We start from the raw sequence: 22,192 nt of genomic DNA on the forward strand, positions 1-22,192 counted from the left end.
AGAGACAGAATACAGAAATACTCTTCAAAGGAGTAGAAATGTAGCTGAGTTGGCCTGGTACATACCTAGCAAGTCAAGGCCCTGGGATCAATCCCCATTACCACAGAAGAAAAAAAATGCACTATCAAGTAACCCTTTTCCTAGGGATTGTTTACTGAAAAGTTTTATATTTAAAAGAACTCTTTAGTCAGGTTGGTGGCATATACCTTTAATTGTAGCTAGCACTTGGGAGGCTGCAAAGTAAGTTCCAGGGCTGTTAAACAGAGAAACCCTATCTCAAAAAACAAAATTTAAGCCAGGCATGGTGGTGCACGTCTTTAATCAGAGCAGTCTTAAGACCAAGTCTACAAAGCAAGTTCTAAAACAGGCTACACAGAGAAACCCTGTCTCAAAACAAAAATAGCTCGGGGCTCTGATAATTTTTATTCCATCTGAGCCTTTTTTTGCTAGGTTCTACAGTTGTGTAAAATGGTGACTAGCCAGGGAGGTCAGTGCTGCAGTGATACCGTGATGAAGAACAAACTACTCACCCAGCCATGAAATGAGGACTCAGAGTGTAAACACAGAACTTACATATCTTGGCTCTCCCACCAAAGCCTTCTCATTAAAAATGCTAACAGTTCTGTTTTCCCTCTTCTGCCTTTGATTACAATCATGGTCGTTAGTCTATACAACAAAGTGAACAATATTTTAAGACTCCCAACATTAGTGAATTGAAACTGCTTGTTTATAATCAGTTTTATAACCAGACATAACCAATTCTCACAATATGTTCAAGTTTTGGAGGTTTTAGGGGGTTTATTTTGGTTGATTGGCTGGGGGTTTTATTTGGGGGGGGCATATTTCAAGAAGTTCAAGTTCCTAACCGGAGCTATGGAGATGTGCTGCTCTTTCTGCCACTACTCCAGCTGCTGTGCACCAGCCCATTTGCATCCTAGGTAATTTTTTTTTTTTTTTTTTTTTACATCAAGAACAAAGTGAGTAGGCATGAAAAAGAGTTGGGTCTAGTACCTTGCCAGCTTCACTGCTCTGTTTCAAGCCATTGCTCATCTGTTTTAGAACCCTTGAGAATCCTTGTCTCACCCGTAGCTGTCTATGGGAAGCATGGCTCTGGCAATTTGGAAGCAGGAAGCTATCAAGCCAAATGTAGTTTAATTCAGATAAGTAATTCTAGGTACATTAAACCTGGAAAGATGCCAAATGAAAAAAAAAAACGGTGCTTGAAAAGGCAGTCTCTTACAAAGTAAGGAATAAAGGGAAAAAAAAAAAGACATGTTCTTGGGATTTCTGACTATTCAGGGTCAGGTATTCCAGACATTAAGAGGAAATCTATTTTAAGAGAAGTTTTTACTTAGGCACTTTAGAAATATCCACTCCCCTTAAATGTAAATTATGTATTTTATCTATTAAAGTCCAAGCCATTGTCCTTGGTGAGAATGCTGGCTGTAATGGGCCAGATCACTGTATACATTTAATAAAAGTATTTATAAAAACACTGTATGATACAGACTTTTCACTTTAACTCCCAACTGGGGAAGTTCTTAACTTCAGCCAATGTTCATTTTTAGACAAAGTTTTATGCCTTAATTTAACTTTTGCCATTTGTATCTTTGTCGTGTAGAGAGCGCATGCTCCGTGTCTTTCTAAATGTCCATTTTACATAGAAAAGCTGTATTTCTTAAAAATATGTGACAGATTTTGAGAGTATGACATCTGCAACTTGTGATACTTGCTGTCTTACAGTATAAGACAGACACTATCTCTCTGAACAGTCAGCAGTTTGCCAGCACCCCCACTTTAACGTGAGAAACATTATCCTGGTGACAGATCACCTGAGATTTCCTTCTCCACAACCAGCTTCTGTAATACATAGGGCCTTACAGGTTGGAAACCTGTGGGAACCATAGAACTACAAGAACCATAATAACCAGAGACAGATGTCAATCTTTATTAAGCCCAGAGATACTGAGTTGCTGAAATCAGTTAAGAGAGCTGTCTTGAGACTAGGGTATTTAATATAGCAAAACCGGAGTTAGTGTTCCAACTGAGAGGTACTACTATGGTCCCCAAGGACGCAGATTTCTGTTCTGAAGAGCAAAGTCAAGATGCTGCTCACCTAACAGCTGGTCCAGCTTTGAAAGTTGGTCATAGGAAGACAGGAAATCGAATCCCCACTGTCATGTGAGGAGCCAACTTGAGCAGTCTCCAAAGAGGTGCAAATGTACAATGGTAAAGGTTTTTTGGTTTTTTTGTTTGTTTTTTTTAAACGGTACCAAGAATTGAACCTGGGGCCTCAAGATTGCCAGGCAGGTCCTCTAACACTGCCACATCCCCAGCCCCAAAAGTACTCCAGTTCTCCAGGTAGTCTCATCTGTATCCAATGAGGACCCTGGTCTGCTCCTTAGATCATGTTAGCTTCTTGATAGCTTCAATCCATTCTGCTCGCTCAGCCTTGTTGCTGGCCTGGATATAATAGTGTGTGTCATCCTTCGTAATCACTTTGAAGAGGTTTCCTTGGACATTACCTTTAACTCCTACACAGGGGGGAGGAAAAGTATTAAATATCATGTCAACTTCCAGCTTGAAGCAAGCTTCTACTAAGACAAGAACACTGGAGTATTTCCACAAGGCTTGCCAGTAGTTATTCTGAAAGTTTGCAGCTTGCTTGCTTGCTTGCCCCTGTGCTACTCATAGACCTACAGTGTCTCATCAAAGAATCCCCTAAATTTTTGTTTAAAAGAGGCATGTAATTTGATGTTTACTTTGGGCTGGTTTTGAACCTCAATTTCTATACCCACAAGTCAGAAATGATACTGCCTTCCTACCAGAGCTGCAGGTTGTAAAATCAGTACAGGTAGAAAATGAAAGCATTCTCTAACATGAAAACACTGTGACCCTTCACTGTAATATAGATGGAAGCTTACAGGTCATCAGCACAGAAACAGAGTAAAGAAAATCAAAAGTAAGGATTATTCTGTTGATTCTTGAAACAGTAAGAACATCTACATAACCCTTTACCTTGTTTTTTAAATGGTCTTCGAAAATGACACTATTGTCTCATTGAGAAAAGGCCTGCTCAGGGTTTCCTCCCAGGGGCATCAAAAACATGCAGATGGTGGCCCCAGAGATCTTGAAGCCAGAGCTTACCAGTAGGAACACCATTATCCTCCAGTGCAGACACAAGGGAACCACGAAGAGAAAACCCACCTACTGGCCTGTTATCTTCCTGTGGAGGAAGAGATTAATCAGTAATTTCATGAACATAAAAAAAAAAGATACATCCTCTAATAACTGATCTGTAGGCCTTGTTAAGCCCACTTCAAATTATAAAGGAGGCTGAACTTGTGCTTCACTTGCCCAAGTAACTTATACCAGTGAGGCAGTTTGGGCCTCTTCAAGACCAGTAGCAGCAGTGCCATTAAGTTACCAGGCTGATCCAAAATTCTACCAGAAGCATGCACTGGCGTCCTTAACCTTTGTCCATAGGTAATGACAGGTGTTCCTGCACATTTGACATTGCTATGTAAGTCTAGTTATGTGCTTGGTATGAAACAAGACTGGGTTTATGGTATCCGGGTGGTTAAAGAGCAACTTTACACACCAGGAGCCTCAGCCCTTGGCCCCTTCTGTTAATAATCAATACTAAATGGTGGCTTCAGCAAATAAAAGCTAAAGCAGTTAAGTAACAATGCAGAGGTGTTGACTTAGATACCAGAGGAGGGAGACATCCCAAAGAAGGGACCCAGCACTGTAGGAATCAAGGGCGGTCTCACGGGGAGACAGAATAGGCCTGGAGAAACACATCCTAGCTACAGGGGTGGATTTAGCCCAGCAGTAGGAAGCTTGGGAGCAAATTAATAGCAAAAGGCCCTGGACTCATCATGAGCACAAAGTAGTTGAGGTTAGACCTAAGATTTAAATGCAAAACCTGTTCTTATACATTGGTTATTTTCCTTGCTTCAAAGGGGACTCATGTGGCTGAGAATGTAGCTCAGTCGTTAGCATGCTTGATTAGCCTACTCAGAAATTTGCATTCAATCCAGGGTGGTGGCACACATCTATAATCCCAGCATTCAATACCATCCTTGGTGACATGACAAATGAGTTTGAGGCTACCCCGGGCTGAATGATATTCTGTCTTCAAAAAAATTTAAAAAAAAAAAAAAAAAAAAAAAAAAAGACAAGACAGCAACACAGCTAGTGGCAGCACCACTAGAACCCTTAGAGAGGTCAATAGGGGCCTTGTGGAGACCCAAGGGTTTGTTTCCACAGTCAGCTCTCCTGCTATCTCTCTTCTCAGGCCTTCATCTTCCTTGTGCTTGAGGTGTGGTGGTTTCAGTAAACTCAGCTCATGGGAAATGGCACTATTAGGAGGTGTGCTCTTGTTGGAATACGTGTGGCCTCGTAAAAGAAAAAAAAAAAAGAAAAGGTGTGGCCTCGTTGGAGGAAGTGTGCCACTGTGTAGACAAGCTTTGAAGTCCTATGCCCAGGCTCCGCTCTGTGCAGAGGAGATCTCCTAGCTGCCCATGAGATAGTCTGCTCTTGCCTTCTTTGCATGAAACCGCAGAACTCTCAGCTCTTCCTGCACCATGCCTGGCTGGATGCAGCCATGGTCTCACCTTGATGATAATGAACTGAACCTGTGAGCCAGGCTCTGTTCAATGTTGTGCTTTATAAGAGTTGATTTGGTCTTGGTGTCTCTTCACAGCAATGGAAACCCTAACTAAGACAGCAGGGGATGAGAGGGTTCCTCCATGAGACTAAGAGAGAGCCATTTTTCTTCCTTTGATTAGATTAGCTCAGTGTGAGGTGGTATTTATCAGAAACTCAGAGCAGCAACTCCTGACACAAAACGTACTGTGTAAATTAAATACATTAAAATGTCTCCAAAGGTGAAAAGAAGCTGAGGGAGGCAGAATTTGTGGGCCAGTTGGATGAAAAGGTTGAAGAGGCTGGAGTCTCATGAGTAGCTCTCCCCTTGTCCACCAAGCAGGCTTTGGGGAAAGTAAAAGGTGCTTTTCCTCAAAATAATGACGGTCCTCTGGTGGGGAGTGGGCACAGAAGGCCAAACACTGAGCAGGCAACCGTATGACCATAGCATGGCCTGCACAGAACTGTGCGGGAAGTGGGAGAGGACACACACCAGCTCCCAGTCAACTTGGACTCAGAAGCAGTACAGCCCCAAGGAACTCGGGTCACTCACTTTGGAAGGGTCATAGTAATGCAGGAAAGCCGGGTCCTTCCTCAGAACAAATCGGCGTACCTTCCAGTTCTTCCTCTTGTGCCCCTGTAGGAAGAAAAGGGCTCAAGTCTCACCCGTGACGGTTCTACATTTTCTTCCCTTTTCCATGCCTCCATCGAGCACACAAAACCCCAACAAGCCAGCCTACACTGATGGGACAATGTTCCAGCGAGAGTTTACAATCCACTCAAGGATTACAGTGACACGATCCCTGTTTAGTGGCACCATAGCAGAAGAACCACATTTAGAGTACAGAGAAATAAGAGTTAGCACTAGAAGAAGGGGTGTGTTACTACCCCCACACTCAGGAATAAAAGAAGGGCTAAGGGGCTGAGGCTATAGCTGAGCAGTAAGGGTGTGAGGCAAGCAAGCACAAGACCGTGGGTTCAATCCCCACCACCGCTCAACAACAAAGAAGGTGAGGGGCTGGAGAGATGGTTCAGCAGTTAAGAGCACTGACTATGCTTCGGTAAGTTCTGGGTTCAATTCCCAGTGACCACATGGTGACTCACAACCATCTGTAATGGGATCTGATGCCCTCTTCTGGTGTGTCTGAAGACAGCTACAGTGTACTCATGTATAAAATAAATAAATAAATCTTTAAAACAACAACAATAATAATAATGAATAATTTTTTATTTTAAAGGAGGAGGAGGACAGAGCAAGCGTCAACTGGACCAGAAGTTCACAGGCCACAGTGCACCCAAGGCCACTAACGTTTTAAGGATCAAGTGGTCCAACAACAACCCTGTAGCTACAAGTGTATTTGTGCCCTTTCCATGCATACACGGAGGAAATCAATGTAACATTCTATATCAGAGAAAGGATCGATTATAGTCCACAATACAGTGTATGATAAAACGTAAATAGAAGGTATTAATTAATCTGTGCGTGTGACAGAGAGTGCGAAAGAAACTTCCTCTGAACTCACGCCCAAGAGCACAAAACTTCCTAAGCACTTAGAGCCTCTCTTGGGCCCTGACCCACTCCTGCGGGGTCTCATGTCTTTCCTCTGTCGGTGTTGCTCTCAGTGGTCCAGCAGCAGCAGGACCTTTGTGGTGGTCCACAGCTTCTGTGGTAAATAATAATCTAAGAGCAGAGGGAAACCTATGCTCGTCAAAGTCACATCACAAGGGGGCTGGAGAGATGGCTCAGCGGTTAAGAGCACCGACTGTTCTTCCAGAGGTCCTGAGTTCAATTCCCAGCAACCACATGGTGGCTCACAACCATCTGTAAAGAGATCCAATGCCCTCTTCTGGTGGGTCTGAGGACAGCTACAGTGTACTTATATATATAATAAATGAATAAATCTTTTAAAAAAAAAATCACATCACAAATGTGAAATCAGACAATAATATAGAAGTTGCTTTTTAATGTGTATGGTGGTTTGAATAGGTATGACCTATTCATTGGCTTGAATGTTTGGCCCATAGGAAGTGGCATCATTAGGGAATGTGGCCTTAGAGTGGGTGTGGCCACGTAGGAGGAAGTGTCCCTGTTGGGGCGGGCTTTAAGGTCTCCTGTGCTCAAGTGAGGCCTAGTGTGGCATAAAATCCCCTTCTGCTGCCTGCAGATCGGAATACAGAACCCTCAGCTCCTTCTCCGGCACCATGTGTGCCTGCGTGCTGCCATGCTCCCTGCCAGGATGATAACGGACTAAACCTCTGAAACAGTTAAGTCAGTTCCAACCAAATGTTTTCATTTTAAGAGCTGCCATGGTCTGGATCTCTGAGTTGGGGGCCAGCCTGGTCTACAGAGTGAGTTCCAGGACAGCCAGGGCTACACAGAGAAACCCTGTCTCAAAAAAGCAAAAGCAAATACAAACGAAAGGAGTTGGTGCGGCCATGGTCATGCTGTTCTTCCCAGAAACAAAACCCAAACAAAGACAATGTAACAATTACTTGTGTGTATGTGTATTTTTTTCAAAACAATTCTTGGGTCTTGTATATTTGAACATGCAGGTCTTTGGCTTGCTTCTTGTGACTGAGAAGGGGAGGTCCTGTTTCTGTAGATCCCATTAATAAAGAATACCCCAGCATCCTCAGCCCCTGCCTCCCTCTGGGGTCCTTCCTGTCTCCTCCAAGTATAATTCATGCATCTCCTCCTGCTCAATGGCAGTCATACCTGCTTGGATAGGTAGCCTTGTTTGACCACTATGCCACTTAACTCCATGGTGCTGAGACTGATTTCATCCTTGGAGCTTACCTTCTTCTTGTAGCTTTCAGCCTAGTGGGAAGGGGAAAGCAAGCACTTGTTACAGAAGAACTCCAGACCCAGGACACTGGGTTTGCAAAGGCGGAAAATTTATCAACACAGAAGTCCCTCGTCCCCTCAGGAGAGCTGTTCCGCATACTCTGGGTCTTCCCTATAGCTCCTACTCTTACCACTTCCTCCTCTCTCCCCTAACGGCCAAAGGAACCCAACCATTAACTTACAAAAGTGTACAGGGCTGTGGAGTCATCCAGAAACTGCTCAGCCAGATCCCCAGAGCGAATAGCATCCATGCTCCGGACCCCTACTGGCCTGAGGAAGTTCTCTTCCATAAGCATGGAGGCCAGGGTCACTGCCTCCAGACGGCTGGCTGCAAAGTTGCTGGAGATGAGCCAGTCCACCAGGGAGGAGCCTGTGTGAGCACAAGGACAAACACCCATCCAAACACGGGCTAGCTTTACCCTGGCCTACTCAAGGGCTTACTGACATTGACTTCCCGAGAGCCCTCAGGTTCCACCTAAGAGCGGCCAGATGGTTACATCCAATTTCCAGAGCTGTAGCCACACCCACAGGTGGTCCTCACAGGCCAGCCCATTTCCTAGCAGTCAGCTCCGTCCCCATTATAAGCCACTTGGATGAGCTTGGATGAGCTCCACGCCCCAGGTCTCCCACCCGGGCATGTGACAGGCAGGCTCACCCAGGAAGGTCTTTTTGTAGGTGCTTCCCTGCTCCATGTTGGGGCTCGGCCGGAGTCCGCTGCTGGTGTCATGCATCTTGTCCACAATTCGACTACAGAGAAGGAAGGCAGAGAAAGGGGCCTGGTCACACGGTCAGTTACAGTTCATGATCTAAAGCAAGGGACAAATGGTTTGACGCACAGCACGGAGACAGGCTTTTGTTACACGATCAATACCCAATTCACAGGGTTTTCAGAGGCTCCGCTCTTCTTGGTCATCTAAATGTTCGAATAGTTCACACTAGGCAACTATTACTGTTGACATAAAACAACTGGGACGGTTTAAAGCATAGAGTCTGCAGTAACCTGCGTTGTGGCTGCCTATGATTTGCTACATTTTGTCTGGACTCCTTCAGCTCCCCCTCCGTATCATCCCTTTTGTGATCCGCCATATCAACTGCTCCTACGGGCTCGCCCTGGCTTAGCAGGGGTGCAGACCCGTAGACGGTGCACAGACGAGACTTCAGAGGCTGAGGTGGAGTTTTGAGTCCAGGAGTAGATTCACATCCCATCTGTGTGGGTGTAACAATAAGGCTGTCTGCCTGTGAGGTTATATGGCATTTCCATGATGGAAACACCTTTTTTTTTAATGTCTTGTAATTTTTTTCTTAAAGATTTATTTATTTTATATATGTGAGTACACTGTAGCTGTCTTCAGACACACCAGAAGAGGGCATAGGATCCCTTTACAGATAGTTGTGAGCCACCATATGGTTGCTGGGAATTGAACTCAGGACCTCTGGAAGAGCAGTCAGTGCTCTTAACTGCTGAGCCATCTCTCCAGCCCTGGAAACAGCTTTCAGACATCTCTGTGGGACCAAATCATGACCTCCACCACTGACTGGCTTCCCTCTCCCTGGTGTGACAGTCGCTGCTGCCAAAGAAACATCTCTATGTATGTCTTGGGGTGCAAGGCCTTGAGACTTTATTCTCCTGTACCTCTGAGGGGCACATGCCACAGTGCACGGCATCCAGCCAGTGCTCAATAATTGTCCCTTTCCCCCCTTTTTAAAATTGATACACAATAATTGCACATACTGTGAGGGACTTGATGATTTCTTGGACGGTGGAATGAGGGATCCCAGCAAACAGGTGACTGTTACCTGACACTAAGCTGCAAAGGAGACAGTTCCAAGCGCTCTGCCTAAAGTGGGTGGAACAGCGAGTGGTCTCTACCTCACTCACTTAGGCAGAACCACTTGGTCCTGAGAGGTTACATAGAAGAGGAGCTACATAGAGCAAGTCCCAGGCAGTCACCACAGCATAACCAGAACAGAGAAAACAGCTCACTCTGAAGCACAACGGTTGGATAGCCAGAGCCGTGGTGTAGCACCAATAAACAGGCAGAAGAGGCAGCAGGGAGCCCAGGCAGAGTCGGGGGGGGTGTGCACTCACTGCAGGCTGATGTGCGGGGGTAACTTGAAGGAGTTCTTTAGTATGTGGAGTTGTTGGATCTTGCCCGGCTGCCCTGCGTGGATAGCCCCTGTTATCTCAAACGCCCAGGCGTCTCTCTCCTCTCGAGAACAGGCCTCCAGGAAGTACTCAGTGGAAGTTCGGGTCTTCAGTTTAATGAGGAGCTGTGAGAAGAGACAACCAGACAGACCAATATTCGGGGAATGCTGACAGCAGGAATGACAGGGCCAGCGAGGACCCAGGAGGATGTGTCCGGGGAAGCCTAGTGTCCAGCCCCTGGTCACACTCAGCAGGAGGGGCTGGACACATTGATTTGGGTACATCCAAGACAACGGGCTCATGGCCTCCTAAAGCAACCTTTCCCTTCTACACACATTAATGCAGAGCACATCCCAGCATTACGGCTGACTCCTCCTTCCAGAACCACAGTCTCATTTCCGAACACAGTTTAAATTTCCACGTCTTTCACTCATTCTTCATGTGACATAGCTTCAGCTCCTTCCCAAAAGGTTTGTCCTCCATGCTCTGCATCCTCAGAGGACGGATTCCCCACCCAAGATGGAAGATTCTGCCCCAGGACTAGGTTGAGACAGAAGTCCTGCATTGCCGACAACCTAGGACTGCAAGGGCTGTGAGCCCTACTGACACTGCGGACTCACACTTGGTGGAATCGGTAGACAGACTTTGTACGAGGGGCCGCCTTTGTATCCTCTAACTGGACACCTGGGGGCTCTTAAACCAACTGTGGAAGAAGTAGACCAGGCCCACTGCCAGGAGCCTCTCTCAGACATGTCAAGCCTAACTGTGGTCACCAGCATACTCACAACCAACTTGTTTTGCTTTCAAAGTTAATAGCCTTCATTTAAATTAATACAAAAATGAGGAATAAGGCATAACAGACTCACTGACCCAAGGGATATTATGAAGACATTTCACTAAGTTAGTATTCACTTGCCAGTATCATGGAAGGTTGATTTGAACTTGTTTCTGTAGAGACTAGAAAGGCCAAGCGAATTTCAAACACCTCAATAGTGCACGTGCACACACACACACACACACACACACACACACGCACACTCATGCATGCACACACTCACACACTCACGCACACACACTCATGCACGCGTACACACACATACACACACATGCACACTCATGCACGCACACACATGCACGCACACATACACACACGCACGCACGCACGCACAAGCACACGCATGCACAAGCACACGCACACTCATGCACACACTTTATGACTTGTACCTAAAGAAACTGTCGGTTGTGCTCAATCCTTTTCAATCCAGAACAACCAAATACTTCAAAATAATCATACAAGTGACAATTTCACGTAAAATTAACATGAAGAATGTAAGAATGTCCCCCATAGGCTTATAACAGGAAGTGTACAACTCCAGGAATTTAGTCTGTTTCCCATTTAAAATTTGAAACTAAAGTTTTCTCATTTCCACAGTACCCATGTTCCCCATGCACTCTAATAAGTATTAAGGGGCAACAGGTCTAAAACGCAGCCTATGAGTTCAGGCTTTGTTCAGTGACACCCAGAATACCACTGAAGAAATCAGGATTTCCTCTTTGAAAGCATCTGACACATCTGTCCATCTTTCTCCTTGTTCTCGATTAACTCAACAAACACAAGCCGTCTATATGTGCTCAGATGTTGTATTCAGTCTTTTGGAAGGTGAAGTCCTTTACTTGTTTTTTTTTTAAGATTTATTTATTTATTTATTGTATCTGAGTACACTGTCTCTGTCTTCAGACACACCAGAAGAGGGCATCGGATCCCATTACAGATGGTTGTGAGCCACCATGTGGTTGCTGGGAATTGAACTCAGGACCTCTACAAGAGAAGTCAGTGCTCTTAACCGCTGAGCCATCTCTAGCCCTTGTTTGGATTTTTGAGGTAAGGCCTGTCTGTGTAGGTCTGGCCGTCCTAGAACTTGCTTTGTAAACCACGCTGGCCTTGACCTGCCTGCCTCTGCCTCCGGAGCACTAGAATTAAAAGTATGCACCACCATGCCTGCTGTGCACGCATCTTAAGGTTCTAGGGGGAGAGGATGCGAAGTCATTTCAGCACACACCACCCTTCAACGTTCTACTGACACCTCACAGATCTTCATAAGTGCTGTGGCGGGTTGAATGAGAATGTCCCCCATAGGCTTGCACAATCGAATATTCAGTCACCAGGGAGTGGCACTTTTTGAAAGAAAAAGGAGATGTGGTCTTAAAGGAAGTGTGTCACTGGGGGTGGGCTTTGAGGTTTCAGAAGCCCGTGCTATCGTCTCTTTCTTCCTGCTGATGCAGATCCAGATGTAGAGCCTTCAGCTCCTTCTCCTGCACCATGTCTACCTGCACACTGCCATGCTCCCTACTGAGACAGTAATGGACTAAACCTCTGAAACTGTAATGTTGTCTAGGCTGCCCTTAAATTCCTGAGCTCCTCCTGCCTCAGCCTCCTGAGTGGTAGCATTACAGGTGTGAGGTACTATGCCCGACATCTAAAAGGACTTTCAGCAGTCCATTTTCTCACTCAAAACCTTCAGTAGCTCCCCATTAGCTCCATCTGGTCCCAGACGATCTCCCACCACGACTTCAGTGAGCACTCCCTTCTAGCTACATTGGGAGTCCTCACTCCCAGAATCCCTGTTCCTGAGGCTGTACTTGAAGCAGACGACCCATAGTGATGCCTTGCTCTGCAGCTCGTATTTACACCATCATTTGGGGGTCTCTCTCTCTCTCTCTCTCTCTCTCTCTCTCTCTCTCTCTCTCTCTCGTGTGTGTGTGTGTGTGTGTGTGTGTGTGTGTGTGTGTGTGTGTGTGTGTGTGTGTGGTGTGCACCACATACTTACAGGTGCTTATATATTTGTAGGGCATCAGATCCCCTGGACCTGGAGCTATAGCAGTTTGAGCTGCCTGATATGAGTGCTGGGAACCAAACTACCACAAGCAGGAAATGCTTTTAATAGCTAAGCCACCTGTTGGCCCCATTAATTTTGTTAAGGGTACACTAGCAGCCCTGGCTAGCCTGGCACTCATTCTATGGACAAGGCTGGTCGTGAACTCACAAGAGCCTGCCTCTCTGTCCTGCAACTGCTGGGATTAAGGGTGTGTGCCACCACACCACCCCTGGACCCTGACATATCTTTTTTGATGATAGGGTGAAAGCTGGCCCTCACTTCTGAAACATATGCCCTTCAAGGGTTGGTTGTAAGCCATCACACTGACTCCCGAGACAGCACCGTTTCTCACTCTTTATGCCCCGCCCCCCACTCCTGGTCATAAATCTTGAAGGAAACAGGAACGTATAAAGAAAATCTCACCTGTACTCTGCTGCTAAGAGACAGCCATTGTTAACATCCACAGTCTCCTGAGTTTGTTTTGATTTGACATCTGCCCCCTAGAACACCGGGTATTTTAACAGACCACTTTCTCAATCCCCATCACAACATGTGAAACATCGTCATATAATTATCTTATCACATTTTACAAATGACAGACGAGAGCTGGAAGAGGTTTAACTACTTGCCCTGGTTCACAGGACAGCCAAGATTGGAACTCAGATCATTCAGTGATAACGAAAGGGTGGTGTGGCTGGAACGGGGGACCAAGCATCAGGATGCTCACTCACTCACATACCGGCCGGTTTTCATACTCCAGGCAGGGACAGGTGATGGTGCAGCCATCGAGGACGATCCTCCCCTTGGGCGGGGTCACTCGCCGGCCGCCCTCTAGCTTGTAATACAGGAGGGTGTTCTGCCGGAGGATGAACCATCGTGCCTTCCAGTTGTGGACAATGTGGCCCTATGGATGGACAGACAGACAGGAAATCCCAGCGGTGAGATGATGCAGGGGAGGATACGGCACTAGAGACAGGAAGCCCGTGACTAAAGCAAGTGTGGGCTGAGAGTCAATGCACAGTGAAGGAGGGAGCAGTAATTGTGTCGGGCTCTTCTGTGCTCGTCTCTTCTTGAGGCAAGAAGCCTTTGACCTTGGCCTTACTTCCTACGGGCTTTTATTCCATCTATAAATACCCCCACCCTAGTGATAGGGATCAAACCCAGGCCTCTAGTGTGAGGCAAGCGTTTTACCCCTGAGATATACATCCCAGGACCAAGCCATAAAGCTTGAGAGAAACTGCAAAATACGAAGAATAATCACTCAGCTGTAATTCTATTATACCAGGCAGACGTTAACATCTGGAGTTTCCTTCGTGTCTTTTCCCTTTACCATGTCTATCTGTGTGTCTGTATACATGTATACATGTATGTATTTAGACAGGGCATATGTGTATGTATGCATTATGTATATATTAGGTATGTATGTATCCAGCATGCATGTATGTGTATTTAGACAGGGTCTTACTATGAAACCCAGGCTAACCTGGAACTCGTGATTCTCCTGCCCTGAGGGAGGTACTATACTCCTTTAATTCCTGAAGCAGAAACAGACAGATCTCTGTGAGTTCAAAACTAGTTAGGTCTACATAGAGGGTTCCAGGCCAGCCAGGTTCCTGTCTCCAAAACTAAATAAATAAGTAAATAACATTTTAAAAGAAAATCTTTGCATGTGAGTGTGTATGTAGCCAGAGACTGAAGCCAAGGCACCATGTATGCAAGGTGAGTACTCTGAACTTATATCCCAGGCCCCTAATATATAATTCTAAAAATATATCCTAAACAATTTTATGTAGGTGTGTGGTGGTAGAAATCGAACCAGGGCCTCAAAAACGCTTGGCAAGCAACTCCACCATTGAATTGAAAGCATTCAAACATTTCTGTTTGTTTGTTTGTTTGTTTGTTTGTTTGTTTTAAACACAGCAGGGTCTTACCCAGGCTGGATTTGAACCTATGACCCTCTGGCCTCAGCCTTCTGAGTTCTAGATTTATAGACATAGATTTATAACACCCAGAGAAGAACATGCTGTTTTTATAGTTGTAAAATAAATCTTTTTTTAAAAAGATTTATTTTATGTATATGAGTGCTCTGTCTGTATGTACGCCAGAAGAGGGCTTTAGATCCCGGGATAGATGGTTGTGAGCCACCACGTGGTTGCTGGGAATTGAACATGATGAGTTATTTAGTCAGATGAGGAAGGCAGGCGAGAGTAGGGTGGGGATGTAGCCTGGTGACAGAGCCCTTGCCTAGTCTTTGTGTGGTCTTAGGTTTGATTCCCCAGTACCGACACCACAACAGTATTTCCCTTTTAGAAGCATCTGCATGGCTCTTCGTGACTTGGCCAGAGTACCATGGGGCAGGGATGGGGAAGTAATGGCTTCCTGGTAGGCAAAGGTTTCCCACTCTGTCACGGTTTGATCTTCATACCTTGAAGGACTCTAAGCAGAAGCAGAACAAGCTTAGGGTCTCAGGTTGGAAAGGCCACTCTGGAGTCGGGGATGTAACCTAGATGGTAGAGTGTTCACCTAACACGCATGATTTGTGTGTTAAATTGTCCTAGATTTGTCCCCAGCACCACATATGCATACTGAGCCCGGTAGCACACACCTGCTCAGGGGATGGAGGAAACCTGATCAGAAGTTAAGAACTGTGTCATTATCCTTAGTTACATTGTAAAAAAGCCAGCCTGGATTAAAATTAATCAATCGGTCGGTCACTCTGTCAGGCTTAGTGGCCCTCTAATCTGTAATCATACCTGGGACAGGTAAGCTATGCAGGGAGACCCCACCACAACAAAACAATCATTCTGACCACAGTGTGTTGGAACGAGTGAGTGAAACAGTGAGACTGCAGTGAGACTCACCAGGAGGCCTGCGGGATACTCTCGCACCACACTCCATAGAGAAGCCACAGTTCACACGGGCAGAGTGAGTCTAGGTCCAGACAAACCCAGCTCCTACTCTAACTAGACACGAGTCCCCGTGCACGGAGAACCCTCCCATGTCAGGCCTCTTATCTGTAAGCCACGGATTGGGGCAGAGGCCAGCTCCTTTAGGGGGCGAGAGGGGCCCCATGAGATGAGCTCGCACCCCATGGCTATACTAAAGAAGCACAGGGCATAAAACATTAGCTGGAGACACTCTCATAGGAGGATACTCCACTCCTGCTTTAATGATGAGGAAACAGCCAGCCAGGGTTTCCTCCAGGATATCCCAACACTCAGAGACAGGGCAGGTAGATCTCTGTGAGTTCGAGAGCAGCCTGGTCTGTACAGTGAGACCTTGTTTCAAAATAAAGAAGTAAGTAAATAATTAAGACAAAGAAACAGACCGTTGGTTATACCCTACGACCCCCAAAAGGAGAGCTGGTACTTATTAAGGGGTGGGTTGTGTCTCCCAGAAGAAACATTGACATTCTAACTGCTGATACCCATGAATACGATCTTATTTGGAAATAAAGTCCTGTAGATGCTATCAAATTAGGATGAGGTCACATCACACTAAGGAAGGAGCTAATTCTATGTGAAACATGACCGGTATCCTTACAGAAGCCAGGGGAGCAAGCAAGGGTCCACCTGGCAGGCTTCAAGGGAGCATAGCCCTACCAGTACCTTGAGTTTTGGACCTCCAGCCTCTAGAACTCCTGGAGTCTTTTTTCTTTTTGGCATGTGTTTTTTTTTTTTTTTCACATGTACCTTATGTGATGGTTAACCTGCCTCTTCACCTTGGCTGGATTTGGAATCACCTAGGAGAATACACATGGGTGTATCTGAAGGTGTTTTTTGGTTTTTTTTTTTAAGATTTATTATTATTTTTATTTACATGAGTACAGTGTAGCTGTCCTCAGACACACCAGAAGAGGGCATCAGATCCTATTACAGATGGTTGTGAGTCACCATGTGGTTGCTGGGATTTGAACTCGGGACCTCTGGTCTTAACTGCTGAGGCATCTCTCCAGCTCCCTGAAGGAGGCTAAACAGAGAAGGAGAGACCCACTCTGAACATGGGCAGCACGGGCCCATGAACTGGGATCCACGACTGAACAGAAAGGGAAAAGATGCTCAGGCATAGCCGTGCTCCCTGTTTCCTGGTCTTCCCGGATGTGAGGAATCCCCAGCTGCAAGCCCATGACCTCTGCCATGCCTTTCCCACCACGATGGACTCTTAAACCAGGAGCCAAGAAAACCTCTTCTTCCCTTAATTTGTTTTCTCTTGGTATTTGATCAACCCAACCAGGAAAGCAACTGCCACACTTCGTGTCTTTTCTCTCTTAAGATCTAATGCCATGAGTATTTTTAACATCTGTCTAACCATTATTTAATTGATCATTTGTTTATCTCAGGAGTTATGTAGGTAGCTTCCGCGGTGTTTGGTGGATTGGTTGTGTTATCTGTTTATTTGAGACAGAGTCTCTATGTAGCTGAAGCACCAACTCAGGATCCTCCTCCCTCAGTCTCCCAAGTGAGGCACCAACTCAGGATCCTCCTCCCTCAGTCTCCCAAGTGAGGTCTGAGCCACTATACCAGTCGTCTGAATTTCTCATACATGCTTTGTTGCACTGGATGCACTCAGTTGGTAGAGGGCTTGCTGAGCTGGACTGACTCCCCAGCACTGAGTACACTGGACGTGATGGTACATGCCTGTAAACCAGGACTTGGGAGGTGGAGGCTGACGATCAAGGAGTTCAAGGTCATCCGTAAACACACGAAGCATTTGAGGCTAGTGTTTTTACAAATGAGACTCTGTCTCAAAAACAAAACAACAACAAACAATACAGCTTTCACCGTCTTTCCTTGAGATGGAGTCCTGGAGTCTACAGTGGACATCTCCAGGCCAGCATTCAAGCAAGATCCAAGCCTGGCAGCAACACCTGCTTTAACTCCCTTCACTGCAGAGTTGTATTACATACACACGTGCACACACACACACATGCACACACACATGCACACACACACACGCACACACACACACGCACACACACACACACGCACACACACACACGCACACACACACCCACACACACACACACACAAACACACACACACACAAACACACAAACACACACCAACACACACACACACACACACACACACACACACACACACATATACACACACACACACACATGTGAGCGCCCCTGCGCCTCTCCCTGAAAGCCAGGCCTGGCAAGTGCCCTATGTTTTGCTTCAAGTTTGGTTTTCTTGTCTGGGCAGGATTAGGAGCCAAATCCATCATGCCCCTGCCTGCCTGCCTCCAGCTAAGCCTTCCAGGAGATGGCTGCTCTACTCTCCGGCTTTCAGCTCAGGTCTTCGCCATCCTGGGGCTGTGAACTCTCCTAAACCACGCAGTGCCATCGCAACCCTGTAACTTCCTCGGTGGCACAGGCTTTAAGAGGAAAGTGGATTTAGGTGGCAGTGGGAGCAGCTGTTGATCCCAGCAGGGGTCCTGGGCCAGCTCCTTCCCTGGGCAGGAACAAATGTGACTTCCACTTGCCTCAGATCAGGCTGGAAAGAGGCACTGTCCTTTCAATCTCTCACCCTGTGTGTCGATTCCTGTCACCCTGGATTCTAACCAGGGCCTCCTAGAAGAGAAGGGCAACCCTTCTCAGTGTGTCAGGGTCCCGATGAACCTCAATCCTCCTCTGTCCCCACATAGCAGTGGTGGTGGAGGAGAGTCGTGTAGGAACCCAAGGAATAGGCAGAGGCCCACAAGCCCTATCTGAAGGGTTTGACCTGGAGGTAGCCCCTCTCCTCCTCCACAGGCCTCTACCTCAGCCTAGCAATCACCAAGCAACCCCACATGGCACCTGCACTTTACAGACTGCAGACTGGTGGGGGTCAGACGCCCCCCACAGGCTGTCACTGCGAGTTGGATGAATCAAATTATCGTTTATATGGCAAAGACACAAAGTGAGCATGGAATTCTGCACAGATGGACACCACCAGTCCACGGATCCATCGGCTTCCCATCCTCCATGCTTAGAGCTTTGGAGAAACGCGTGCCTTGCCTCTCCCTTGCCTCCCATATCACGAACTGTGCAAAACAACACACAGACATCTTGTAAACAGAAGCTGAAAGGGGCATGAGCCTTCAGGGCTAATGGGGCTGATGTGACCCAGTGAGCCAACGAGGAGGACAATTTTTACCCTTCATCACCAAGCTTCCTAAGACTGTCAGCCCAGAACAACAGCCAAAAGGCATATATATTATATATAATATATGCACATATATTATACTAATATAAATGGCCAGTGTTGACATCAATGTTAAAATAATTGTTTTAGGAGTTAGAGATCGAACCCGAGATTTTCTGCATGCACTGAATGATCCATACAATTTTCTCTTCTAGATTCTTTTGTTCCTTTTTTACCTTGATCTTAGGCATCCTGGGAGTCCCACATTCCCCGGTTGGATTCTTGCTTCTTCAACAAAGGGGCCGGGGCGGGGGGGCAAGGATGGAGTTCATATCCTACCTAACACTCACGCACTCTAGACAAGCTATATCACCTTGTTCCCCATCTCTAACATAGAGCCATATCAGTCCTGGTGCCCATCATTAACCCTGCAGGACTGATGGAAGGATGAAATAAGAAAGCTAATGGACACACACACACACATACACACACACACGAGGTCAGGCTGTAAATTACACGGCATATCCATGGTGTCTTATATCTCAATACTGTACTGTTATGTTTAATCGACACCTGACTGTGCATGAAGTACACACAGTGGGATGTCAATCATGGGCACGGTCTGCAATGATCGCATCAGGGTAACTGGCACCTCCATCACCTCAAACATTTATTAATGTTTCCTGGTGTTGGAAACATTCGAACTCCCCTTAGCTACTTGAGAATATATTCGTAACTGCGGTCTGCCACAGTTAACTCTCTACCACAGAAGGTCATTCCTTCTTTCCAACTGTACCTTTTAACCATGCTCTCTCCACCCTGCACCCACACCACTTATGGTACTTTAATAAGGCGTGTGGTGTGGGTTGTCAATGTGTGTGTGTGTGTGTGTGTGTGTGTGTGTGTGTGTGTGTGTGTGCTGTGAACTGAACCCAGGGTCTTGCATATACTAACCATGGGTCCTGTCCCTGGCTTCGTCCTCAACTCCAGTAAATTGTTTTAAGAGATCCACCCGAGAGCCAGCCCTGAACCAAAGTAATCAAGCAGGATCAGCCTTTGCAAGCCGGGCCCGCTGGCCAGTGGGAACACTTCGCCAGCTCCTCTGCGGGTCCAGCACTTGCCTGCCCCGCTGTCCCCACGGCCACGCGGGCGCGAGGCCAGAGCACACTCACCCTCTTCACAAGGAAACCCTCCTTAAGCACGCCGTCCTCCATGTCGCCAGTCCAGGTGAGCTGTCCCCGCGCTCCGCTGTCGGTGCCGCCCGCGCCCAGGAAGCCGCTCCCGCCCGGAGACGCCCCCTGGCGCGCATCCAGTTCCAGAGCCTCCCGCCCTGCGGGCAGGAAGTCTGGCCGGGTCCGGACTTTTGCGTCGACCTTCCCACGCCAGGTGCCCGGTGTGCCAGCCCTACCCGGCACGGTCCGCAGTGATCGCCCAAGAACACGACCCTGGACGGGTGTCTATAGTTGTGAGCCATTCCTGAGCGCGGAGGAAACAGAGGCAGAGGAGTGTGTAGGGTACGAGAATCACAAATTCAAGGTAACCGGCACAGTCTACAGAGCCCTGTGAACAGAACACATTCTCACCTTAATGTGTGTATCATACCATCCTCATCTCAAAAGCAAACAACGGGGAAAAAAATGAGAATGAAAGATTTTAGCAATTCGGGTGAGTTTAAAGAGAGTGTGAAATAATCCAGTTGTCCACATGAGTCATAATGTAATGCAATATTTTAAAGTAAAAATTAATGCCTGCGATGTAGAAAACATCTCAATAGAATGAACACAACGTCCTCCTACGCTATGCTGGCGCCTGAAACAAGAAAAACGTCAGTAGTGCTGATCTGCATAGAATCCCTGATACTCGTTCTTTGCCCTGCAGAAGGAAGGGCCCCTACGCTGGGCTCTGCCCCACTGATGCCTCTGGTTCTGTAACAAACATACCTCTTCACCTTTAAAGCAAGAGACCTGGCAGGGGCCAGGTAAAAGCTTCCTAAAATTTTAATCCAAAGACAACAGAGCTTCCATTCTCTTCCTAATAGTAGCGCTAGGTTTTATTTGCAATACCCCAACTCCACGAGGCAAATACTATTATATATTCCCAGGAAACTGAAACTTGAAACTTGAAGTCACTCAGAGCCACACCGCCCCAGGGCACTGCAAGAGCACCTGCTTTTTCAAACCCAGGGTAGAAAAGGGGGGGAAAGTATGATCCTACACCTCTGTCAACTCCTTTTGGGAGGCATAGGCAGAGCCTTTTCTTGGGAAAGCAGGTTCCTAAGTGAGTTCACTGAAAGGGGGAACGTTGGTCCTTTCTTCCGGTGGTGTCCCTCCCAACCCCACCCCAGCAGCTAAGGCTCTTCCTCTGAGGGAAACCCCTGTCCCAGACCACCCTGTCTGATTCACTGAACCTTCAGTGTGACTCACCTTCTCTGTTTTCCCCCGGTCTGTCGTGACTGCACCACCAACCTACCAGGGAACCACGATGACATAAGCCCAGCTCCACCACGGGAAGAGGATGCAGGGAGGTAGAAGAAAACAGACGCAGGAATAGCTTGGGCCTGGTGAGGTGGCAGGGTGAGGGAGGAACCAGACTCAGGCAGACACCTTTTTTTTTTTGTTACTAAGGGCCAGGTAATGCCTATCGTGTATTGATGTGCAGAGAAAGCTGTTAAATCAGTGTCTGTGCGATGACTCAGCCTGAGGTGAATTCTGCCATTACAGCGTCATTCCTCTGCTCACATCCAGCAGATCCTTATTCACAATGAACACCATGTCTTAATGAGTTTGTCAGATTGACCATCCAGCCCTGGAGAATCAGAGCTGGAAGTGGACTGAGGCGGGACAAGTCTCAAAGCCTGCCCCCCCAGGACACTTCCTCCAGCAACATTTTACAAAATTGAGCCCTAACCTTTTAACTTCCAATAGTTAACAAGTAACTTAACAAATCACTAAAATGATTCAAAAGGATGATTTCAATAGTTACATAAAACTCCATTAGGACTGTGTCATAACATGTTCAATCATTTCCATATTGGTTGATTTAGCTGTCTTATATTCTATACCAGTTTTGTTTTGTTCTGTTTGAGACAGGGTCGTATATAACCCAGGCTGGTCTTGCACTTAAGATTCTCCTGTTTGGGGCTGGAGAGATGGCTCAGCCGGTAAGAGCACTGGCTGCTCTTCCAGAGGACCTGAGTTCAATTCCCAGCAGCCACATGGCAGATAAACAGCAACAACAGTAAAAACCAAAAGGTGCCTGTAATTCTGGGTTCAGGGAATATGACACCCCCTACAGACATATGTAGGCAAAACACTAATGCAGATGAAATAAAATAAATAATTTTAAAAATATATTGACAAGATTCTCCTGCTTCAGCCTCCTGGGTGCTGAATTAGAGACGTGTGGTAAATCCTCAGTACACATTACCAAGCCTCTCTCCCAGACATGGCCCCTGTGATCTCCTCACCAGCATCCCCGACTCCACACCAGCATGGAATACAGTAATTTTGGGAATCCACTGATTTCCTCATGAACCAGAGGCATA

At 46.7% G+C, this 22,192-nt stretch overlaps 1 protein-coding gene across 1 annotated transcript; it reads right to left on the reverse strand.

Moving 5' to 3' along the window:
* Positions 1-942: 942 nt before the first annotated feature.
* Positions 943-21,134, reverse strand: Plek2 (pleckstrin 2). Its single transcript, XM_032907996.1, has 10 exons — positions 21,072-21,134; positions 19,821-20,208; positions 13,257-13,421; positions 9,585-9,766; positions 8,151-8,242; positions 7,678-7,865; positions 7,367-7,468; positions 5,204-5,287; positions 3,148-3,226; positions 943-2,534 (listed from the first exon to the last, which is right to left on the reverse strand). Exons 2-10 carry the CDS (start codon positions 19,860-19,862, stop codon positions 2,407-2,409), a joined length of 1,062 nt encoding a protein of 353 aa, XP_032763887.1. The 5' UTR covers positions 19,863-20,208; positions 21,072-21,134; the 3' UTR covers positions 943-2,406.
* Positions 21,135-22,192: the final 1,058 nt, after the last annotated feature.

Source organism: Rattus rattus, chromosome 7, assembly GCF_011064425.1.
Source record: "Rattus rattus isolate New Zealand chromosome 7, Rrattus_CSIRO_v1, whole genome shotgun sequence".
Lineage (NCBI taxonomy): Eukaryota > Metazoa > Chordata > Mammalia > Rodentia > Muridae > Rattus > Rattus rattus.